The following is a 23324-nucleotide window of genomic DNA, read 5'->3' on the forward strand; positions in this document are numbered from 1 at the left end:
CTCAAAAGAGTCTAACTTATTATATTCTATTTTATAGCAAACTGCAAAAGCACCAAAGTCAACTATATTAGGCATGTATAAGCTCCATTATATTTTTCCATACTATTATACTGTTTCTATATATAGAAAAACTTAATATTTTAGAATGGGAGAATAAAGATTTTGGTGATTTTATTAAATGGTACTCATAGAAAAAACATTATTTATTTGATACCCTATAATTTTCAAACTCTGTACCATTAACTTCAAAAATCACAACCTTCTCTTCTCTAGCTCTACTGTGTCAAGTGTGCAGCAGGTCTAGAGAACTACTGGTCCAGATGAAGAAGACGGAATGAAGGCTTTAGGAAAAATGGTTCCAAGGGAAAAAGCAGAGGTGACGTTATTTTATAGGTTTCAAAGTGTGAAGAATTAAATTGCCAGGCATTATGTAGAGTCAATGGTGGGAGCTGAGGTGGGGTGGAAAGAAAGAGAGAAGAGATAGAGATTTAAAAATAACAAAAACTGACCACATTTTAAAAATGTGGCAATGATTAACTTTAGGAAAAGCAAAAGAACATAAAGAGAGGAAATATAATGTTCTATTAGTTCACTAAGCAATGAACAATATTTACATGTTTGTAATGAAAACAATTTGTAGTGACTTTAAAAACATGATATAATGGAGTTTCTGTCGTGGCTCAGTGGTTAACGAATCCGACTAGGAACCATGAGGTTGCGGGTTCGATTCCTGGCCTTGCTCAGTGGGTTAAGGATACGGTGTTGCTGTGAGCTGTGGTGTGGGTTGCAGACGCGGCATGGATCCCACGTTGCTGTGGCTCTGGCATAGGCCGGTGGCTATAGCTCCGATTAGACCTCTAGCCTGGGAACCTCCATATGCCGTGAGAGCGGCCCAAGAAATGGCAAAAAGACAAAAAACGGACAACCAAAAAAAACATGATATAAGAATGTTGGGAAAATGTAAGACTGGAAAAGAAGTGTAAAAGATGAAATCCTCATCTACAGTAAATAGCAAGTGAACAGAAAATACGAAAATAAGTAAATCAAGAGACGATAGTCTATCCATTTTATTAAAAAATATGGAGATAAGTACTAGAAGGAACGGCTTACAGAAGTAAAATGACTAAGCAGGATGAGATAAGGATATAAGGGTAGTGACACTATTTTAATATATTTAACAACATGTGGTTGTTAAAATTCATGCATTACTTAGCTAAAAATAACATCACATTATAAAAAATAATCCATTCCAAGCAAACAAGCTAGTTTCAGTATCTTATCTAGATAGCTTATAATTTTATAGCTTTTAGATAGGTTAGACAGTTTTCATTTCAGTTTAAATCACTGTACTACTTTATTTATTTATTTGCTTTTTAGGGCTGCACCCATGGCATATGGAGGTTCCCAGGCTAGGGATCAAACTGGAGCTGTAGCTGTCAGCCTACACCACAGACACAGCCATGCAGGATCCAAGCCACTTTTGTGGCCTACACCACAGCTCATGGCAATGCCGAATCATTAACCCACTGAGAGAGGCCAGGGATCGAACCTGCAACCTCATGGTTCCTAGTTGGATTCATTTCTGCTATACCACTATGGGAATCCCAAATCACTATACTACTTTAAAATGTGATAAAAATTATCTTTTCTTATGGTTTTGTGTGTGTGTGTACGTGTGTGTGTGTGTGTGTGTGTGTGACTGCAACCAGAATAAAATGTTAAAAAAAGCAGTATTTGATTTATTTTTTAACAATTCCTTAAAATGTCCATAATACCAATATCTTTAGGAACATTTACAATGATTTTTATTTTTTTAAAAATTATTGTATAAAAATGGCTTGCATTATTAGCCCATACATACACTTACACAAATTAAAATTCTTTAACTCTTTGTTTATTCACATTCCTTTTCAAAAGTTTCCTGATACTTACTGGTACATGTAACTAAACTATCTCCCTTGCTAATTTGTGGAGGAATGTTATTATTATATTACTAATAACGACTTTTATATAATTGGGCTTTTATGGGACTTAGATCACATTATAAGAAGAAAAAGAATCTTCTAAAGAGTAAACCAATTGTGTCAATCACCCTAGCCCTGCTAAACATTAAGAAAGATATCAAGGATGAGTAGTGGGGTTCTATTGTCGGAGAAAAATTAGAATTGTACATTTAGATTCAACTATGAAGCTATCTAGGAGGTTAACTTCTACCTCATGTAAATCGCAGGGAAGTAGGATGTAAGAAACCCAAATAACATTCCTCATGTACCACACAGAGCCAGATGTTATCATAAAGAGAGGAACTACAGAATGGAATATAGAAGGACATGTACTTTGCAATATGGAATGAATTTTGGTTTTTTGAATACCAAATGTTTATTTTTTTATGTACTTTCTCAGCCTGTCAATAACATGTATAGAGAAACAAAAAAAGAGAAATTTAAAATGAAGAAACTGAATATTCTAGGAACCAGCAGTCATGGAACTAAAACATAACATTTGAAGGAACCCCTGTAATCAGAGTACAAATACAGGCTACTTAATCACTAAGCAATCAGTACATTTTTAGAGCAAAAATAATGGAAAAGTTTCAATCAATATGGGAGGCAACTTGCTTAAACCAGTGGATAATCATTTTATTACCTAAAGTGCTTCTCTTTCAGCTATATACTTGAAAGTTTTCATATATGTTAATTGCATATCTAATTAAAATTGATATTAAACATTGGTTCTAGCAATAAGACTGCTCAGCCATTTTCAATTATATTTCTAAAGAGCTCTCCATCTTTCATTCCCTTTGTTTATAGTGTAGATATGTCTCTCTAGTAACAAAATCCCCTTTTCACATTCCTGAATAATTTCTGAAATTAATGTTTCAAATGAAACCTCATGAAAGATTGTCTAAAAATATTAACATCTTGAAAAGTAAGCAGAACAAAAGAAATAACAATTGGAACAGAGATCAATGAAATTGAAAATAGGAAATCCAATAAATAAAATCAAAAGTTGATTCCTTAAAAAGATCAGTAATACAGATAAGCCTCTAGCCAGGCTAACTAAAAAATCTAACAAAATAAATTAACCACATGCCACGCCTGCAAGACCCCTCAAAAATCACCAAGAGAGAGGAATCAAATTATTAATGTCAGAAATGAAAGAGGGGACATACCAACAGATCCTATGGAAATTAAAAGAATAATACAGGAATACTATGAAAAAGTCTATGTGCACAAACTTGATAACAATTTCGAGGAAATGAACCAATCCCTAGAAAGACAGAATCTAATAAAACTAATACAAGAAGGAAGAGAGGATGTGAATAGACCTATATATATTAATAAATTTCATCAATAATTAATAACCTTCCAAAACAGAAAGCATCAGGCCTAGATGGGTCACTGGTAAATTCTACCGAACATTTAAGGAAGAAATTATACCAATTCTTTACAATCTTTCAGAGGACAGATGCAGAAGAAATATTTCCTAATTCATTCTATGAGGCGAGGATTACCCTAAACACAAAACTAGACGAAGATATGAAAGGTAAAGGAACCTATAGACCAATATCTCTCATAAACATATATGTAATGATCTTCAACAAGATACTAGCAAATGGAATGCAACAATGTTAAAAAAGAATTATATACCATGACAAAGTGGGACTTATTCCAGGTATACAAGGCTGATTTAATATTCAAAAATCATTCAAGGTAATTTGTCACATCAAGAGACTGAAAAAGAAAAAAATCGCATGATCATATCCAAAGGATGCAGAAAAAACATTTGACAAAATTCAAATCCATTCCTAATAAAACCTCAGTAAGTTAGGAATAGAGGGTAACTTCCTCAACTTGATACACACTACTTACAATGACACCTACAGTGAGAAACTTGGACCTTTCTCACTATGACCAGGTAGAAGGCAAAGGATATCCTCTCTAACCAGTATTTTTCAATAACATACTGCAAATCCTTGTTAATACAGTAGGGCAAGAAAAAACTACTACATTTAGAATGAATAAACAATAAGGTCCTACTGTACAGCACAGTGAAATATATCCAATCTCCTAGGAGGTTTCCATGAGGGAAATTATATTAAAAAAGAAGTATTTATATGCATGATCGTTGGGTCACTTTGCTGTACAGCAGAAAATGGCAGAATGCTGTAAATCAACTATACTTAATAAAAATTTTTCTTAAAAAAGGAAATAAAAGTATACATATTGTACTACTCTATCATACCATGCACCAAAATAAATACAAAATGAATTAAAAGTTAAATATAAGACCTTAAGCCATAAAATTTCTGGAAGAAAACCTAGGCACTATGCTCTCTGAGATCATTTTTTGCAATTTTTTTGGATATGCCTACTCAGGCAAGGGCAACAAAAGCAAAAATAAACAAATGGGACTACATAAAAACTGTAATACATTTCCTTTTTTTTTTTCTTTTTCTTTTTAGGGCCACACCCATGGGCATATGGAGGTTCCCAGGCTAGAGGTCAAACTGGACTGTAGCTGCTGGCCTATTCCACAGTCACAGCAATGCAGGATCCAAGTGGTCTGCAACCACAGCTCATAGCAATGCTGGATCCTTAACCCACTGAGCAAGACCAGGGATTGAACGTGCTTCCTCATCGATGCTAGTAAAATTCGTTAAATGCTGTGCAATGATGGGAACTCCTTCAGAGGTAAGGAAATTATCAACAAAAGGAAAGACCACCAAGTGAATGAGAGAAGATATCTGTAAATGATATGTGTGATAAGAGGTTAATATCCAAAATATATACAGAACTCATACAAATTCAACATAAAAAAAATCCAATTAAAAATGGGCACAAGATCTAAGTAGACATTTTCCCAGGGAGGACATAGAGATGGCCAACAGGCACATGTAAAGATCCTCAATATCATTAATTATCAGGGAAATGCAAACGAAAACCAAAATAAGACAACATCTCACATCTGTCAGAATGGTTATTATCAAAAAGACATAAATGAAAGTGTTGATGAGGATGTGTTGAAAAGGGAACCCTCATGTTTACTCCTTTGTAAATTGGTAAGCCATATTAGAAAACAGTATGCAGGTTCCTCCAAAAATTAAAAAAGAATTACTATATGTTCCAGAAATTCTACTCCCAGTTATTTATCTGAGGAAAACAAAATCACTAATTAGAAAGGATATATGCACCTCTATGTTCACTGCAGCATTGTTTACAATGGCCAAGATACGGAAGCAGCCTAATTTCCCAACAATACATTACTGGATAAATTAAATATTTTAATTATGTGTCCCACACACACATACCAGACAAAGGAATATTATTCAGACATAAAAAGAATGAAATCTTGTCATGTGCAAGAACATGGATGGAACGAGACAGTATTATGCTAAATGAAATAAGTCAGACAGAGAAAGACAAATACTGTGTAATTTCACCTATGTGAGCAAACTAAAAAAAAAAAAAAAAAAAAAAAAAACACACACACACACACACACAGTAACAAAACAGAAAAAGAATCAAAGTTATAGAAAACAAACAAGTGGTTATCAGAGGGGAGAGAGGTGAGGAGGGAAAGAAGGAGGTGAGGGAGATTAAGAGGTAGAAACCTCCAAATGCAAAATCAATGAGTAAAGGGTATCAAATACAAAGTGGGGGGGGTATAGTCAATAAATGTGATATCTTTGTATGGTGAAATAATGTAACCAGAATTATGGTGATCATTTTGAAATGTATAAATATTGAATCGCCATATTTTGTAAAGGAACTAGCATAGTGTTGTAGCTCAATTATATTTCAAAAATAAAAATCTTATGAAGGTAAGCAAAAGGTACAAATTTCTAGTTATAAGATAAAGAAATCCTAGGAATTTAACGTACAACATAATAAATATAGTTAAAACTGATGTTACATGGATGGGTTAGTAAGAAAGAAATCCTAAGAATTATCATAAACATAAAAAATACAAAAACTCTTTGAACAAATAAGCAATTATAGCCAGTTGGCAGGATACAAGGTAAATATAGAAAGTCAGGAGGAGTTCCCGTCGTGGCACAGTGGTTAACGAATCCGACTAGGAACCACGAGGTTGCAGGTTCAGTCCCTGCCCTTGCTCAGTGGGTTAACAATCCGGCGTTGCCGTGAGCTGTGGTGTAGGTTGCAGACGCGGCTCGGATCCCGCGTTGCTGTGGCTCTGGTGTAGGCCAGTGGCTACAGCTCCGATTAGACCCCTAGCCTGGGAACCTTCATATGCTGCGGAAGCGACCCAAAGAAATAGCAAAAAAAGACAAAAAAAAAGAAAAAAAGAAAGTCACTTGCTTTCCTATATACAAATCAAGAGGTGAAATTTGAAATTAAAAATACATGACCATTTATATTAGTACACAGAAAAATGAAATTCTTAGATATAAATCTAATGAAACAAACAAGATTCATGTAAGCGAAACTACAAAAACACTGTTGACCAAAATCAAAGAAGAACCACGCAAAGGAAACCCAAAAGAAAACAAAAAGACAACTTTCAGAATGGGAGAAAATAGTTTCAAATGATACAACTGACAAGGGCTTAATCTCTAGAATATATAAACAACTTATACAACCCAACAGCAAAAAAGCCAATCAATCAATGGAAAAATGGGCAAAAGACCTGAATAGACATTTCTCCAAAGAAGATATACAGATGGCCAGCAAACACATGAAAAAATGCTCAACATCGCTGATTATAAGAGAAATGCAAATCAAAACTACCATGAGATATCACCTCACACCAGTCAGAATGGCCATCATTAATAAATCCACAAATAACAAGTGCTGAAGGGGCTGTGGAGAAAAGGGAACCCTCCTGCACTGTTGGTGGGAATGGAAACTGGTACAGCCACTATGGAGAACAGTGTGGAGATACCTTAGAAATCTATACATAGAACTTCCATATGACCCTGCAATCCCACTTTTGGGCATATATCCGGACAAAACTCTACTTAAAATAGACACGTGCACCCACATGTTCATTGCAGCACTATTCACAATAGCCAGGACATGGAAACAACCCAAATGTCCATCGACAGATGATTGGATTCGGAAGAAGTGGTATATGTACACAATGGAATACTACTCAGCCATAAAAAAGAATGACATAACGCCATTTGCAGCAACATGGATGGAACTAGAGAATCTCATCCTGAGTGAAATGAGCCAGAAAGACAAAGACAAATATCATATGATATCACTCATAACTGGAATCCAATATCCAGCACAAATGAACATCTCCACAGAAAAGAAAATCATGGACTTGGAGAAGAGACTTGTGGCTGCCTGATGGGAGGGGGAGGGAGTGGGAGGGATCGGGAGCTTGGGCTTATCAGACACAACTTAGAATAGATTTACAAGGTGATCCTGCTGAATAGCATTGAGAACTTTGTCTAGATACTCATGTTGCAACAGAAGAAAGGGTGGGGAAAAAAATGTAATTGTAATGTATACATGTAAGGATAACCTGACCCCCTTGCTGTACAGTGGGGAAAAAAAAAAAAAAAAGAAGAACCAAATAAATGGAGGGATATTCATGTTCTTGGATAGGAATACTCAACATTGTCAAACTGTCGCTTCTTCCCAACTTGATCTATGAATTCAAAGCAATCTCAGTCAAAATCCCAGGAAGTTAATGGATACTGGAAAACAGATTCTAAAGTTTATATGAAGAGGCAAAATACCCAGAATAGCCCATACAATATTGAAGGAAAAGAACAAAATTGGACAACTTGTTGTTGGACTTCAAGACTCACTATAAAGTTACAATACTCAGGACAGTGTAAAATGGGCAAAATAAACAAAGAGATCAATGGAACCTAATAGACAGTCCAGAAGCAGCCCCCTTTACTATGGTCAAATGATCTTTGACAGAGGAATAAAGGGAATACAATGAAACAAAGACAGTTTCTGCAACAAGTGGTGTTGAAACAACTGGGCATACAAATGTAAAATAATGAATCTACACTAATACCTTACCTGCTTCACAAAAGTTAACTCGAAATGGACAATAGGCTTAAATGTAAAACACAAAACTATAATACTCTTAGTTGATAACATAGGAAAAAACCTAGATGATCCTGAGGATATGGATGCCTTTTTAGATACAACACCAAAGATGTGATCAATGAAAGATACAACTGATAACCTAAATTTTATTTAAATTCAAAAACTGCTCTGTGAAAGATAGTATCAAGAAAATTAAAAAACAAGCAATAGATTGGGAGGAAATACTTTCAAATAGACACATCTGAGAAAGAAATGTTATCTAAAACATACAAAGAACTCTTAGAACTCAACAGTAAGATACAGCCTAAGATATGCTACCCAGCAAGAATATCATTTGAAATAGAACGGGAAATAAAGAATTTCTCTAACAAACAAGAACTAAAAGAGTACAGGAACACTAAACCCATTCTAAAGGAAATACTGAAAGGGCTTCTCTAAATAAAAAAGAAGTAAGAAGAAATAGAATGGAGTAAATCACAACTGGAAAGTAATCACTTAACTAAACCATTATACAGATCTAAAAAGAAAAAAAAAAAAAACCCTATTGTAAAAGTGACAATAAACACAAGGAACAGCAAAAGGATAAACATGAAGAAGTTAAAATGGGACATTAAAATCATAAAGTGTGGAGAAGGAAAGTAAGAAAATCCAGATCTTTTTTTTTTTTTTTTTAAGAATGCATTTGAACATATATAACTATCAGTCTAAAGCAAGCAGATATAGGAATGGGTTAATACACTTGAAAACAGGGCAATTACAAATCGAAACCAAACAATACATACACAAAAACTGAAGAGGACACAAACACAAAATAAAAGGAAATGATACAACAACAAAAAAACAAAAAAAGGAAGAACAGAGTCAACAGGAAAACAAGGTTTAAAAATAGCAATAAAGGAGTTCCCTTCATGGCTCAGTGGTTAATGAACCCAACTAGGATTCTTGGGAATATGAGTTCTATCCCTGGTTTCACTCAGTAAGTTACGAATCCGGAATTGCTGTGAGCTATGGTGTATGTCTCAGACGCAGCTCAGATCCAACATTGCTGTGGCTATGGCATAGGCTGGCAGCTGTAGGTCCGATTTGACCCCTAGCCTGGGAACTTCCATATGCCAAGGGTGAAGCTCTTAAAAAGGGGGGGGGGGGCAATAAATATATACTTATCAATAATTACCTTAAAGGGCAATGGACTGAATCAATCAAATCAAAATGGACAAAATCAAAAATCAAAAGACAGAGTGGCAAACTGGATTAAAAAAACAAAAGCCTGCAATATGCTGCCTGCAAGAGACTCATCTTAGGGCAAAGGACACATATAAATTCAAAGTTAAGAGATAGAAAAAGATATTTCATGTGAATACAAAAGACAGGAAGTGGGAGTTGTAATATACCTATCAGACAAAATAGACTTTAAATCGAAGGCCATAAAGGAAGACAAAGAAGGGCACTAATGATAAAGTATCATTTCAAGAAGAGGATATTACACTCATCAATATACATGCCCCTAATATAGGAGCACCCAAATATATATAATAAATACTAACAGACATAAAAGAAGAAACTGATGGGAACACAATAATAGGAGACTTTATCACCCCACTCACATCAATGGACAGATCCTCTAGACAGAAAAAATAAGGTAACAGAGATCCTAAATGACACAACAAAAAACTTAGACTTAATGACATTTTTCAGGACATTACAATATACATTCTTTTCAAGTGCACATGGAATGCTGTCAAGGACTGACCACATACTGGGAAACAAAAATAACCTCAATAAATTTAAGATTATAGAAATTATTCCAAGTACCTTCCCTGACAACAATGGCATGAAACTAGAAATCAACCACAGGAAAAGAAATGAGAAAAAATTGACTAAATGGAGACTAAACAACATGCTACTAAAAAAACTAATGGGTCAATTAGGAAATCAAAAAAATAACTTGAGACAAATGATAATGATAACACCAACATTCACAATCTATGGGATGCTGCAAAAACTGTTCTTGGAGGTAAATTCATAGCAATACAGGCCTACCTCAAAAAAGAAGAAAAATCTCAAATCCACAAATTAACCCACCACCTAAATAAATTAGAAAAAGAACACATGGAGTTCCCGTTGTGGCTCAGTGGTTAACGAATCCAACTAGTTACCATGAGGTTGTGGGTTCGATCCCTGGCCTTGCTCAGTGGGTTAAGAATCTGGTGTTACTGTGAGCTGTGTTGTAGGTCGCAGACACGGCTCAGCTCCCGGGCTGCTGTGGCTCTGGCGCAGGCTGGTGGCTACAGCTCTGATTTGACCCCTAGCCTGGGAACCTCCATATGTCACAGGAGTGGTCCTAAAAAAGGCAAAAAGACAAAAAGAAAAAAAAAAAAAAGTAAGAAAAAGAAAAAGAACAAACAAAACCTAAAGTCAGCAGAAGGAAAGAAATCATGAAGATGAAAGAGGAAATCAATAAAATCAGGATTTAAAAAAACAACAAATAAAACAATCAAACCAAGAGCTGGTTCTTTGAAAAGGTAAGCAAAACTGACAAACCTATGGCTAGACTCACCAACAAGAGGAGAGAAAAAACCCAATAAACAAAATAAGAAATGAAAAGGGAGAAGTCACAACGGATACTACAGAAATACAAAAAAAAAAAAAAAAAAAAAAAAAAAAAAACCACGAGAGAATACTATGAACAATTGTATGCTAACAAGTTTGACAACCTAGAAGAAATGGACAACTTTTTAGAGACTTACAGCCTACCAAAACTGAATCAAGAAGAAATAGATCAACTGAACAGACCTATCACTAGAAATGAAATTGAATGTCATAAAAACACTCCCTACAAATAAAAGTCCAGGACCAGATGGCTTCACAGGTGAATTCTACGAAACATACAAAAAGGAACTTATACCCATGCTCCTTAAACTTTTTCAAAAGGTTAAAGAAGGAACACTCCCAAAGACATTCTATGGCACCACTATCATTCTAACTCCAAAACCAGACAAAGATACCACCAAAAAAGAAAACTATTGGCCAATATCTTTGATGAATGTAGATGCAAAAATTCTCAACAAAACTGTAGCCAACCGAATCCAACAACATATAAAAGAGATCATACACCATGACCAGGTGGGATTCATTCCAGGTGCACAAGGATGATTCAACATACGTGAACCAATCAACGTCATACACCACATTAACAAAAGAAAAGTCAAAAAGCACATGATCATCTCAATAGATGCAGAAAAAACATCTGACAAAGTCCAACATCCATTCATGATCAAAACCCTTACCAAACTGGGTATAGAAGGAACATACCTTAACATAAGCAAAGCCATTTATGACAAGCCCACAGCAAATACAGTACTCAATGGAGAAAAGCTGAAAGCCTTCCCACTAAAATCTGGAACAAGAAAAGGATGTTCACTCTCACCACTGTTATTCAACATAGTATGGGAAGTCCTAGCCACAGCAATCAGACAAACAATAGAAATAAAAGGCATCCAAATAGGAAGAGAAGAGGTAAAACTGGCACTGTATGCAGATGACATGATGCTATACATAGAAAACCCTAAGGACTCAACCCCAAAACTACTTGAACTGATTAATAAATTCAGCAAAGTAGCAGGATGTAAGATTAACATTCAGAAATCAGTTGCATTTCTGTATACTGACAATGAAATATTAGAAAAGGAATACAAAAATTCCTTTTAACATTGCACCCCAAAAAATCAAATACCTAGGAATACAGCTGACCAAGGAGGTGGAAGACTTATACGCTGAGAACTATACAACATTAATCAAGGAAATTAATGATGTAAAGAAATGGAAAGATATTCCATGCTCCTGGGTTGGAAAAATTAATATTGTAAAAATGGCCATACTACCCAAAGCAATCTACAGATTCAATGCAATCCCTATCCCATTACCCATGACATTTTTCACAGAACTAGAACAAACAATCCAAAAATGTATATGGAACCACATAAGACCAAGAATTGACAAAGCAATTCTGAGGAACAAAAACCAAGGAGCAGGCATAACTCTCCCAGACTTCAGGCAATATTACAAAGACATAGACATCAAGACAGTGTGGTACTGGTACCTAAACAGACATACAGACCAATGGAACAGAAGAGAGAACCCAGAAATAAACCCAGACGCCTGTGGTCAATTAATCTTTGACGAAGGAGGCAAGAACATAAAATGAGAAAAAGACAGTCTTTTCAGTAAGTATTGCTGGGAAACCTTGACAGCTACATGTAAATCAATGAAATTAGAACACACCCTCACACCATGCACAAAAATAAACTCAAAATGGCTTAAGGACTTAAATATAAGACAAGACACCATCAAACTCCTGGAAGAGAATATAGGCAAAACATGCTCTGACATCAACCTTACAAATGTTTTCTCAGGTCAGTCTCCCAAAGCAACAGAAATAAAAGCAAAAATAAACCAATGGGACCTAACCAAATCTACAAGCTTTTGCACGGCAATGGAAAACATAAAGAAAACAAAAAGATGACTTACAGAATGGGAGAAAATAGTTTCAAATGATGCAACTGACAAGGGCTTAATCTCTAAAATATACGAGCAACTTATACAAAAAAGCCAACAACCCAAGTGAAAAATGGGCAAAAGATCTGAATAGACATTTCTCCAAGGAAGATATACAGATGGCCAACAAGCACATGAAAAAATGCTCAACATCCCTGATTATTAGAGAAATGCCAGTCAAAACTACCATGAGATACCACCTCACACCAGTCAGAATGGCCATCAATAACAAGTCCACAAGTAACAAATACTGGAGGGGGTGTGGAGAAAAGGGAACCCTCCTACACTGTTGATGGGAATGTAAGCTGGTATAACCACTATGGAGAACAGTATGGAGGTACCCTAGAAAACTATATATAGAACTACCATATATGACCCAGAAATCCCACTCTTGGGCATATATCTGGACAACACATTCCTTAAAAAAGACACATGCACTGCATGTTCACTGCAGCACTATTCACTATAGCCAAGACATGGAAACAACCTAAATGTCCATTGACAGATGACTGGCTTCAGATGATGTCTGTGTGTGTATATATATATATACACACATACATTAGAATAGAATACTACTCAGCCATAAAAAAAAGAACAAAATCATGCCATTTCCCGCAACACGGATGGAACTAGAGACCCTCATCCTGAGTGAAGTAAGTGAGAAAGAGAAAGACAAATACCATATGATATCACTTATATCTGGAATCTATTTAGGGCACAAATTAACCTTTCCACAGAAAAGAAAATCATGGACTTGGAGAATAGACTTGTGGTTGCCAAGGGGAAGGGGGAGGGATTACAATGGACTGGGAGCTTGGGGTTAATAGATGCAAACTATTGCCTTTGGAATGGATTAGCAATGAGATCCTGCTGTGTAGCACTGGGAACTGTATCTAATCACTTGTGATGGTGCATGATAATGTGAGAAAAAAGAATATATACATGTATGTGTAACTGGGTCACCATTGCTGTACAGCAGAAAATTGACAGAACACTGTAAAGCAGCTATAATGGAAAAAAATAAAAATCATTATATATAAAAAATAAATAAATAAAACCAATACGAAACATTAAAAAAAACCACACACACACAAATAACCCACTGAAAAGTGGGTGAAGACCTGAATAGACATTTCTCCAAAGAAGACATTAGAGATGGCCAAAAGGTCCATGAAAAAATGCTCAACATCAGTTCTTATTAAAGAAATGCAAAACAAAAGTACTATGATGGCCATTCTCACACCAGTCAGAATGGTCATTATAAGTAAATCTACAAATAACAAATGCTAAAGAGGGTGTGGAGAAAAGCGAACCCTCCTACAATGTTGGTGGGAAGGTAAATGGGTACAACCACTATGGAAAACACCATGGAGGTACCTCAGAAAACTAAATATAGAAGGAAATACCATGTGACTCAGCAATCCCACTCCAGGGAATATATCTTCAGAAAACTTTCATTGAAAAAGATACATGTACTTCTTTGTTCATTGCAGCACTATTTACAACAGACAAGACATGAAACAACTTACATGTTCACTGGAGGATAAATGGATTAAGACGGTGTGGTACATATATTCAATGGATTGCTACTCAGCCATATAAAAGAACAAAATAATGCCATTTGTAGCAACACAGATGGAACTAGAGAATCTCATACTAAGTGAATTGAGTCAGAAGGAGAAATACAAATACCATACGATATTACTTATATCTGGAATCTAATATATGGCACAAATAAACCTATCTACAGAAAAGAAGCAAAGTCATGGACATGGAGAAAAGACTTGTGGTTGCCAAGGGGGAGGGGGAGGGATTATGATGGACTGGGAGTTTGGGGCTAGTAGATGCAAAGTATTGCATTTGGAGTAGATAAACAATGAGGTCCTTAATGGACCAAACTGTCCAAACTGTCCTCCCTGACGAGAGCGTTTTTTTTTTTCCTTTTTTCAATTGTGGTAGAACATACATAAAATAAAGTTTACCAACTAGATCATTCTTCAGTGTATTCTTTTTTTTTTTTTACTTTATTTCTGTATACTGCCTGCATTGTTTAAAGGTTTTTATTTTTTAGCCATGCCTGTCTCTTGCAGAAGTTCCTGGGCCAGGGATCAGACCCATGAGACAGCAGTGAGCCAAGCTGCAGTGGTGACAACACCAGATCCTTAACCTGCTGAGCCATCAGATAACTCGGGTCTGTAATTTTAATATAATGTCCAAGAAGGATAAAGGGGCACAGACACAATTTTAAAACAGCCAAACAATTCTAGTTTGTTTATGGAACTATAATGAATGACTTAACACTCAGGTATGAGTTGCTAGCCGTCTAACCCTGAGTGTGCCTTATTTACTGAAATCAGATCCTACTAATAGGCATCAGAAGTAGGTAGGTAAGTAGCAATCAATTTGCTAAGTTCTATAAATTCCTAAAACATATCAGAAATATGTGATATAGATTTCATTGACATGACAGATCCCTAAAATTGGCACAAATAATATAGGAATTTGTTTCCAACCCAACTTGCTTCAAGGATTTCATTGAGGATGTCAAGGGGAAATATTTTTGATCTGCTTGTTTTTATATCATATAATTATATTCTCATGGATTGTCTAAAATATATTGGGGAATGGTTCCCTTGTAGTTCAGTAGGTTAAGGATCCAGCATTGTCACTGCAGTGACTCAGTTCTCTGCTGTTGTGTAGGTTCAATCCCTGGCCCAGGAACTTCCATATGCCATGGGTGAGGACAAAACTATATATACATCCCTTCCTTCTTGATATATACATAAACACACACATATATATGTAAAAAGAATCAATATTTTGAAGAGTATATAGCTCTATAGTCCTTTTAAAAAATCATGGGTGGTAAAAGATGATCTAGTTAGAGAATCTTTAACTATGAAAATTAAAAAATTTATAATTTTTAAATCTTTAAAGATAAAGGTGATTGAGACTAATGTAACAGTTATAGTACACCAAATTGGCAGACTGAAAAAAGCACTGACTTGAAAGATTTAGTTTAAAACCTCAGATCCACCATTTTTTACTTATGTGTGTATGATCTCAGGCAGGTCACTTACTGCCTCTGAGCCCCAGCATCCTAATCTGTACAATGGTGATAATGCTCACATCTACCTCGGAGTGGTTGTAGTAACATGCTTGAACATAGGAGTTAACCTACATGAAACTACCTGGCACACCTCCTTAGCATCAGGTGGCTCTCGGTGAGTACCTCTTCCTTCCTGTCCTTCTTAATAAATTGCACTGAGAGCCTTCTGCATAACACACAACAAAGGTAAAAGCAATGCCTTTTTCATAGATAAACAGTTTTTTCCACTGGCGCTTTTATCAAAGATTTATTCTAAGTACAGATATGGTTATAGAAGTATGGAAACAAAAAAGCAAAGAAAAATATCTTGAGAAGCATCTAACAAGCAGCTTTGTTTCATGCTGACATGCTTTGTGGTTACAATGCAGGCTTCCAATGAACACTGGATCAAAATTAAAATTCTAGGCAGGCATTCAAGTTTTTTGATTGTGTCCATTCTTCACTGAGCATGGGAAACGAATGCTTTAGAAGTTATTTACTGAAGATATTCCCATAGTACTCTTACAAAGTTCACTTCCAAAAAAGGCCTCAGCCCTGTAATGGATCTCAGTAAGTAAAAGCTATACCAGGTTTTGTGCATCATACTTTAAAAACTACAGCAAGGTAATAAAATCATGTTTTTTACAGAGGCTTTTCTGAGGCTGGGCCACAGCAATTGTGCAAAGGTATATGATAAATTACAGGAAAAGAGACCAAAGAAATTTCAAAAATAAAGAACACCATTCCCAAATGATTTATGACCATGTTTTGAATAAAATTAAATATAGAATAAGCATAAAGCATTTAATTTAATTGTTTTCCTATTATGAATGTAATGCTGGCACAAACGCAGAAGGCCTAATCAAAATCAGGTAATAGTTACCTCTGTGGCTTTGCTTGATGGTGCCAGTCCAGTCATATTTGCTACTATTAACTGATGTAAGAGTTGAACTTGAGCCACACTTAGGAAGAAGTCCAGGTTTGTGGTTATATTCACTTCCAAGGAATGGCCACACACTAAAATCTCCTAAAGGAGAAAAAAAGGTTGAATACAGATAAAGAAACATGATAGCCATTAGATGATAATTTATCATTCTTTCTTATTTGAACTCTACACAATGTTGATAAATTCTCCTGGGACTCCAGTTCCAATGTTAATGAGAATTGCAGAAATGGTGAGCCTCTTGACATAACTTTAATGGATTAATTTAATAAATATTTATGAGAGCCTCCTGTGCACTATGCCTTGTGTTAGTTACAGGGAAACAAACCAACAGTAAGAATTTTTTCACTATTTCATGTACATTTGGCTTTTTCATACACTGTTGCAATATGTCGGTGATGGTATAATTCTTTAGCATAAATTTGTACATCCATTCAAACCAACAAATATTTACTGAGCATCTCCTAAGTATTATACCCCACATTCAAGTGCTAGGAACATCAGAGGGAGTCAGGTTGGCCTTGAAGGACAATCTGCTCTTGAGAAGGTTATAATCTAGGTGGGCAGACAGACGTAAACGGGCAACTACAGGCAGGCAATTACAGTCACAAGTGGTGTGGTCAGAGTATTCTCTAAAGGACACTCTCCAGATGATTTATAACAAAATGGAGTGCAGAAGCCAAAGAGAGCTAGACCAATTAATTTCATTTTTCTAAACTGCTAAAATCTTGGCAGCATCAGGTAGATGTCCGCTACTTAACTGGTGCCATTCTGCATCACTGAGCCACTTGAACATTCACTGTTGGAAGACTCAGGGAAGGAAAACTGAAATGAAAAACAATCCAGAAGTTTCACTTAATAAGCAGAAGCCCTGCCTCCTGTCATGAAGCACATGTGGACAATGTTCAAATGCTTGGAAACGTCCAACAAACCTTCTTCTTGTTAGTGTCATCCAAGAGAATGGATTTAAGGAGTTTACGAGGGTTCCAACTACAAACTACACAGCTTAGAGTAGCTTTTAATAAAGCCATAAAGAACAGCATGTCGGAAATGATCCCCCCCACCTTTTTACTTAAATAACCTTTCCCTCCAAAAGTTTCTAGTATTTACTTATTATAGTTAGAACTCTTTTTTTTTTTTTTTTTGGTCTCTTGTCTTTTTAGGGCCGCACAAATGGCATATGGAGGTTCCCAGGCTAGGGGTCTAATTGGAGCTGTTGCTGCCAACCTACGCCAGAGCCACAGCAACACCAGATCCGAGCCGCATCTGCAACCTACACCACAGCTCATGGCAATGCTGGATCCTGAACCCACTGAGTGAGGCCAGGGATCGAATCCAAACCAGATGGGTCCTAGTCAGATTCGTGTCCTCTGCGCCACAGAACTCTTATTCCTCAATTAATGATGAAAGGAATATATTTGTGTATTTTAAACTAATTGTGTTGCTCAAAGATACTAGCAGACTTACTTTTTATATACCTTTTGTGGATATTCAAGATACCATGCCTTCCCCATAGGGCTATTATAAAAATCAAATAAGATAACACGTACAATATTATTTTTTTTAAATTCAGATAAGAATGTAAACCTTTATCAACTTAATTAATATATTTCAACTGTACCTAAATTTTCTGCATTTTTCATAATAACTGCCTATAACTCTGAATGATCAAAGTATCTTTAAAGTTATAATGGATCACATTATTATTACATTTCTATTCTAGGCCTATAGGCAGTATACCATGTCATCAGACTTCAAATTTGGATCCACTACTAAATGGTAACATTGGTCAGGTTACCTAATTTCTTTTGATCTCAGCTTCCTCATCTATAAAACATGTATACTAATAATATCCATCTCATATGGATGGATTCTGTGAAGAATAAATAAGATAATTTAGGTAGACCTCTCTTTGTAAAGTAATCCACGTGAGATCTCTAAGTGATCTGTCAACATTACTGTTGCTTTTATTAGAAAGAAGTTGTAGAGGTCAGGAGTGTACGGCCTGGAGCCAGACTGACTGGGTTCACACCATGTTCTGCTTCTTACTACTTGTGAAAATTTATACAAGTTAACTCTCTATGCTTCAGTTTCCTCATCTATAAAATGAGGACAGTAGGAGAACCTAATCGGATTATTCTGGGGATTAAATGAGTTATTACATGAAAAGCAGTAACTGAACAGAATTAGAAAGTACTCAACAATTTTTAGCTATAATCATAACTGTTAATAATAAGCTAATCTGATATTCCGTGCACTGCAACTAAGAAAACCCCTAACAAACAAAGAAAAGCTACTCAATTACTTAGACTAAAATAAAACCTAAAGCAAGTTCTAACCTCAGTGTGCATATTTTCTGGAGAAATTATTTTGGTGAAAATGATGGCAGGTGCTCCAGTTATTCGGACAGAAAAATCTGTTAAAATGGGAGTCAAAATTGCTCTTCTTTCTTGATGCCGTCGTATACTAAAAGATAAAAGTAAAAAAATTATTAGCCATTTCATTTTTAAGGATAACTGTAATTACATTTGTACAAGCCTTTGTATTACAACCATGTATAACAAAATTACATTATTTTGAGTGTCTGTACATTTTATAGATATGATTTTATAACTACAATTGCTAACTTCATACTCATAAAAGATAAAAAAAAAGTCACTGAGAAGTTTAGATATAAATTAATTTCATATTAGTAGCATCCTAGGACCTGTTAATAAATTACTTTGTCTATTTTTCATTCCTTTTTTTTTTTTTTTTTAATTTTATAGCTGCACCCACGGCATATCAATGCTCCCAGGCCAGGGACTGAATTCAAGTCACAGGTGTGGCAATGGTGGATCCTTTAACCCACTGCACTGGGCCAGGGATCGAATCTATGCCTCCACAGTGACCTGAGCCTCTGCAGCTGGATTCTTAACCCACTGTGCTACAGCAGGAATGCCTTTAATTTCTTTTGTTTTTACAAATAGTTTAGTATCTCTCTTGTTATCAACAATAATCTTACTATTTTGTGACCATTTTACATTTCCCAGTTTTAGTATTTCTGACATTCTACTTTACAACTGCCATCTTTCCAATCCCACTAGGTTCAAAAGCTTATCTTCTTAATCCTTGACCCTTTAAAAAAAAAAAATGCTAAGAACCATCTGAATTCATTGATTATGACTGCCTTTACAGTTTGTGAAATGGCTTTTGTAACTGTGATATTCTTCTTTACAACAACCCTGTGGAGAATTAAGGACCATTACTGGCCCCAAATTAGTTATGAAAAGATGAGGGTTAGGGACCTGATGAAGGCCACCCAGCTGGAACGAAGGTTCCACAATTTGGCCTGAAAGGCAAGGTGATACCAGAGCAGCATATGACCTCTATTTTAGTTCTTCTTTAAACATTTTCACCTTTTGATCAGTTATTTAGCATATTATCCCTACTTTACATTCAGTATTGTCAAATTGCTAGTAATTTCAAAGGAAAAGCTGCATTCATAGTAGATGAAATCGGAAAATATTACTGAGAAACCAAAGCTTGTGCTAGTGCAGATCCTTATGTCTACTGCCCATATACTTAGTTTTCATTTTATAAAATAATATAGTTCTATGTTTTACTAGCCAGCTGTACCTCAAAAGTTCCTTGGAACCATTAATTTAACATTTCTTATAAATATGTTCCTATGATTCTCTTATTATAAAATGAAAATTGAGATCAGAGAATTGGCCTAAGATATCTTATGAATAAGCCCAGAGAAAACTCGAGTCTGTCTATGTCTTTTCCTACCAGAGTTGTCTAGAGAGTATTGGTATCTTTTGTTGAACTCTGCAATGGGCAGAGCTTTACATGGTTTCTGCCAAAAAAGCAAATTGGATCATCTGGTTCTGTGACACATAAGTATTGTATTTCAAGAAAATCAATTTTAAAGAATTAAGAGATCTGGTGAATAGAGGGTAACAGGAAGAAGTATTAAAACCTGAATACAGAGGAAGGGTTGAGATCCTGAGAGACACCATAATTATAGCCTAATAGCTCAAATTCCACAAAATGACCAATGTGAGAAACACGTAACATCTGATGTGCTCTCATAGGGGAGTGCTTAAAATATATGATGTATTAAAAATACCTTAAAATGGAAAAGATGGCAGAGAACCAAATAAGAGCAAACTTTAACTAAAGTTAAAGTTTATGGGGGAAAAATAGTACTTGTCCGTATCATAATTTTTTCCCATTATGTGAATTAAATCAGTAACAAAAAATATGAAAGACCCATGACCTTAGAAATTTAAAAAAAATTTAATAAGTCAATAGTCTGATGAAACTACGACTTTACTGGTATAGAGTGTTAACTTTTCCTTTCTATTATCTCTGGTAAGTATTTGGATACGCATTTTTTAAACCATAAAAACATTTTTATAGATTCAAATATTTTCAAGGATGAATTCAAAAGAAAGAAAAAATAAACACTGAAGAAATAACTACAATGAGAATTAAATTCTGCCAATATTTTACTAGATCATAGTCTAGGGTTTAAAATAACAAAAGAGGGAAATAAAACTCGAAGTATTAACTGACATTGTTAATGACATCAGGGTCTTAGTCACTTTCCATAAACCAGGAGAATAGATTTTTAATGGCCATATTGAGACCACAGGCTAATCCTTACATCCCTGACAGGCAAGGATTTTGAAATGAGCTGCCAACCTAGATCTGGGGCCCTTAAAAGGCCAGAAAAACAACATCCTATCAAAAATAGAAAAGAACGAGGATGTTTGCCTGTCTTGGCAAGATAGCTTATTGGAAAACAAAACAAAACAAAACAAAAAAACCAACAGAGATCTCCATGTTGTTTCAACTTAAAAATTAAAATAATGGGGAAATTAAAAATTATGGGAAATACCTCATGGGTGTTTGGAAGCTGTAATTTATATTAGTTGTGTCAGTTCAGGAATGTCCACACTGAGTTATTTATATAAAATTGCCACCAGATCTTTGGTAACACTGTGGTATCAGCTGGAAATAGATGTAAAACCTCTCTGGAAAAACATGCCCTCAAACCAACAAAAAGGATTCGAAGCAACCAAGACGACTGAAAATAAACTCCTAATCACAGATTTCACATATTAATTCCCAAAATTATTAGCAAGAGGAGAATTCAATTCCATTATCAAATTCATTATCAAGAACTACTGATAATGGAATTTCCACATATGGACAATATATTTCTTTAAAATCATTAAACACATATAGGATTGAATGGAAAACACGAGGGAAAAACCAAGGTACTACGAAAAAAAAGGCAAAACAGATTTGAAAAACAACCAAATAGAACTTTCAGAAGTAAAACAATTTATTTACTATAATTAAACACATAATAGTTGGATAAAAACAATTTCAGATATAACTTAAGAACAAATTTAGTAAACTAGAATATAGATTTGAGAACATTCCAGAAATGTATTCAACTAAATTTTAAAATGGAAAGTTTAAAAGTTAAATGTGCTGAGGATGGAACTCCTATAAAAGCTGGATTGTGATGATCATTGTACAACCATGAATGTAATAAATTCATTGAGTAATTTAAAAAAAAAAGGAAAAAAAAAAGTTAAGTGATGTGGAGAGGCAAGTCTGATATATTTAACTGACAAGCCAAAATGAGAGAAAAGAAAGGGAAAGGGATGGTATTAAAGAAATAATGACTGAGAACTCTCCAGAACCGCTGAAATAGAGGAATCCACAAACTCAAGAAGCACAATGCGTCCTGGTTCAGAGTAATACAATAGGATCCACGATTACACATATCTTGATGAATGATGGATATTAAAATCAGCGAGAGAAAAACATTATCTATTGCTAAGGCACATGGGATTGGGAGAGCCATAGAAAAAATATTTCTACGATATGTTCTAATATAGCAATGATTAAATACAGCTCAACATTGTCCACAGAAACAAAGAAATGGTATAATGATTTGTGCCTATCATCCAATACAGAGGATTAAGCCCATAAAAACTTACTAAACTCTCTTTGAGTATTAAAAAACATTAACAACTGTAAGGTGGTAATCAAATTACAGCAAAGTAATCATATGTGTTAAGCTATTCTGTTAAGCCTTGAAAGGGGGAGACTGTAAATAATAAAAATGACAGTTCTCTGAAATTGTCACTAAGCAAGAAGGCATATGTATATGCTACATGCATTCATGAAAATACATATTTGGGGAGGTTTTGGCCATTTTTCTTGGGCTCAGCATATTTATGCTAAGGTTCTTCCGCCCATCTTCCTAACATTTTGGTGTGACTTCATGGTAAATATTAAAGAAGTTTAGGGACCATACTTCAAAATTTATAAGACAAGTAAGAAAAATGGTATTAAGACTTCCAAAATATTCCACCAAGAATAAAAAAGTGCTAGATGGTCTGTGTGTGCATAGAACATTTCTTATGCAACTGAAAGACTTTTTCATATGGTATTATGGTAATGAACTGGATCAGTATCCATGAGGATGCAGGTTCGACCCCTGTTCATTCAGGGGGTTAAGGATCCGGCATTGCCATGAGCTGTGGTGCAGGCCAGCAGCTACAGCTTCAATTCGACCCCTAGCCTGAGAACTTCCATATACCACAGATGTGGCCCTAAAAAGATAAACATAAAAAAATAAAAGTTACGTGTTGCAATACACTTTTAAGTAAATCTGATATAATCTTGTTTG

General features: G+C 35.2%; 1 protein-coding gene across 11 annotated transcripts in view; it reads right to left on the reverse strand.

The window, feature by feature from the left end:
- The window catches only part of VPS13B (vacuolar protein sorting 13 homolog B), a 735231-nt gene that overhangs the window by 263874 nt on the left and 448033 nt on the right, over nt 1-23324 (reverse strand). For all 11 annotated transcript variants that reach the window (XM_021090606.1, XM_021090607.1, XM_021090603.1 and 8 more), the window contains 2 exons: nt 18964-19090; nt 16565-16708 (listed from right to left, as the gene is read on the reverse strand). In XM_021090606.1, coding sequence (XP_020946265.1) covers nt 16565-16708; nt 18964-19090 — 271 coding nt within the window. The remainder of the gene's footprint in view (nt 1-16564; nt 16709-18963; nt 19091-23324) is intronic.

The sequence above is a fragment of the Sus scrofa genome, chromosome 4, assembly GCF_000003025.6.
Source record: "Sus scrofa isolate TJ Tabasco breed Duroc chromosome 4, Sscrofa11.1, whole genome shotgun sequence".
NCBI classification, from domain to species: Eukaryota; Metazoa; Chordata; class Mammalia; order Artiodactyla; family Suidae; genus Sus; species Sus scrofa.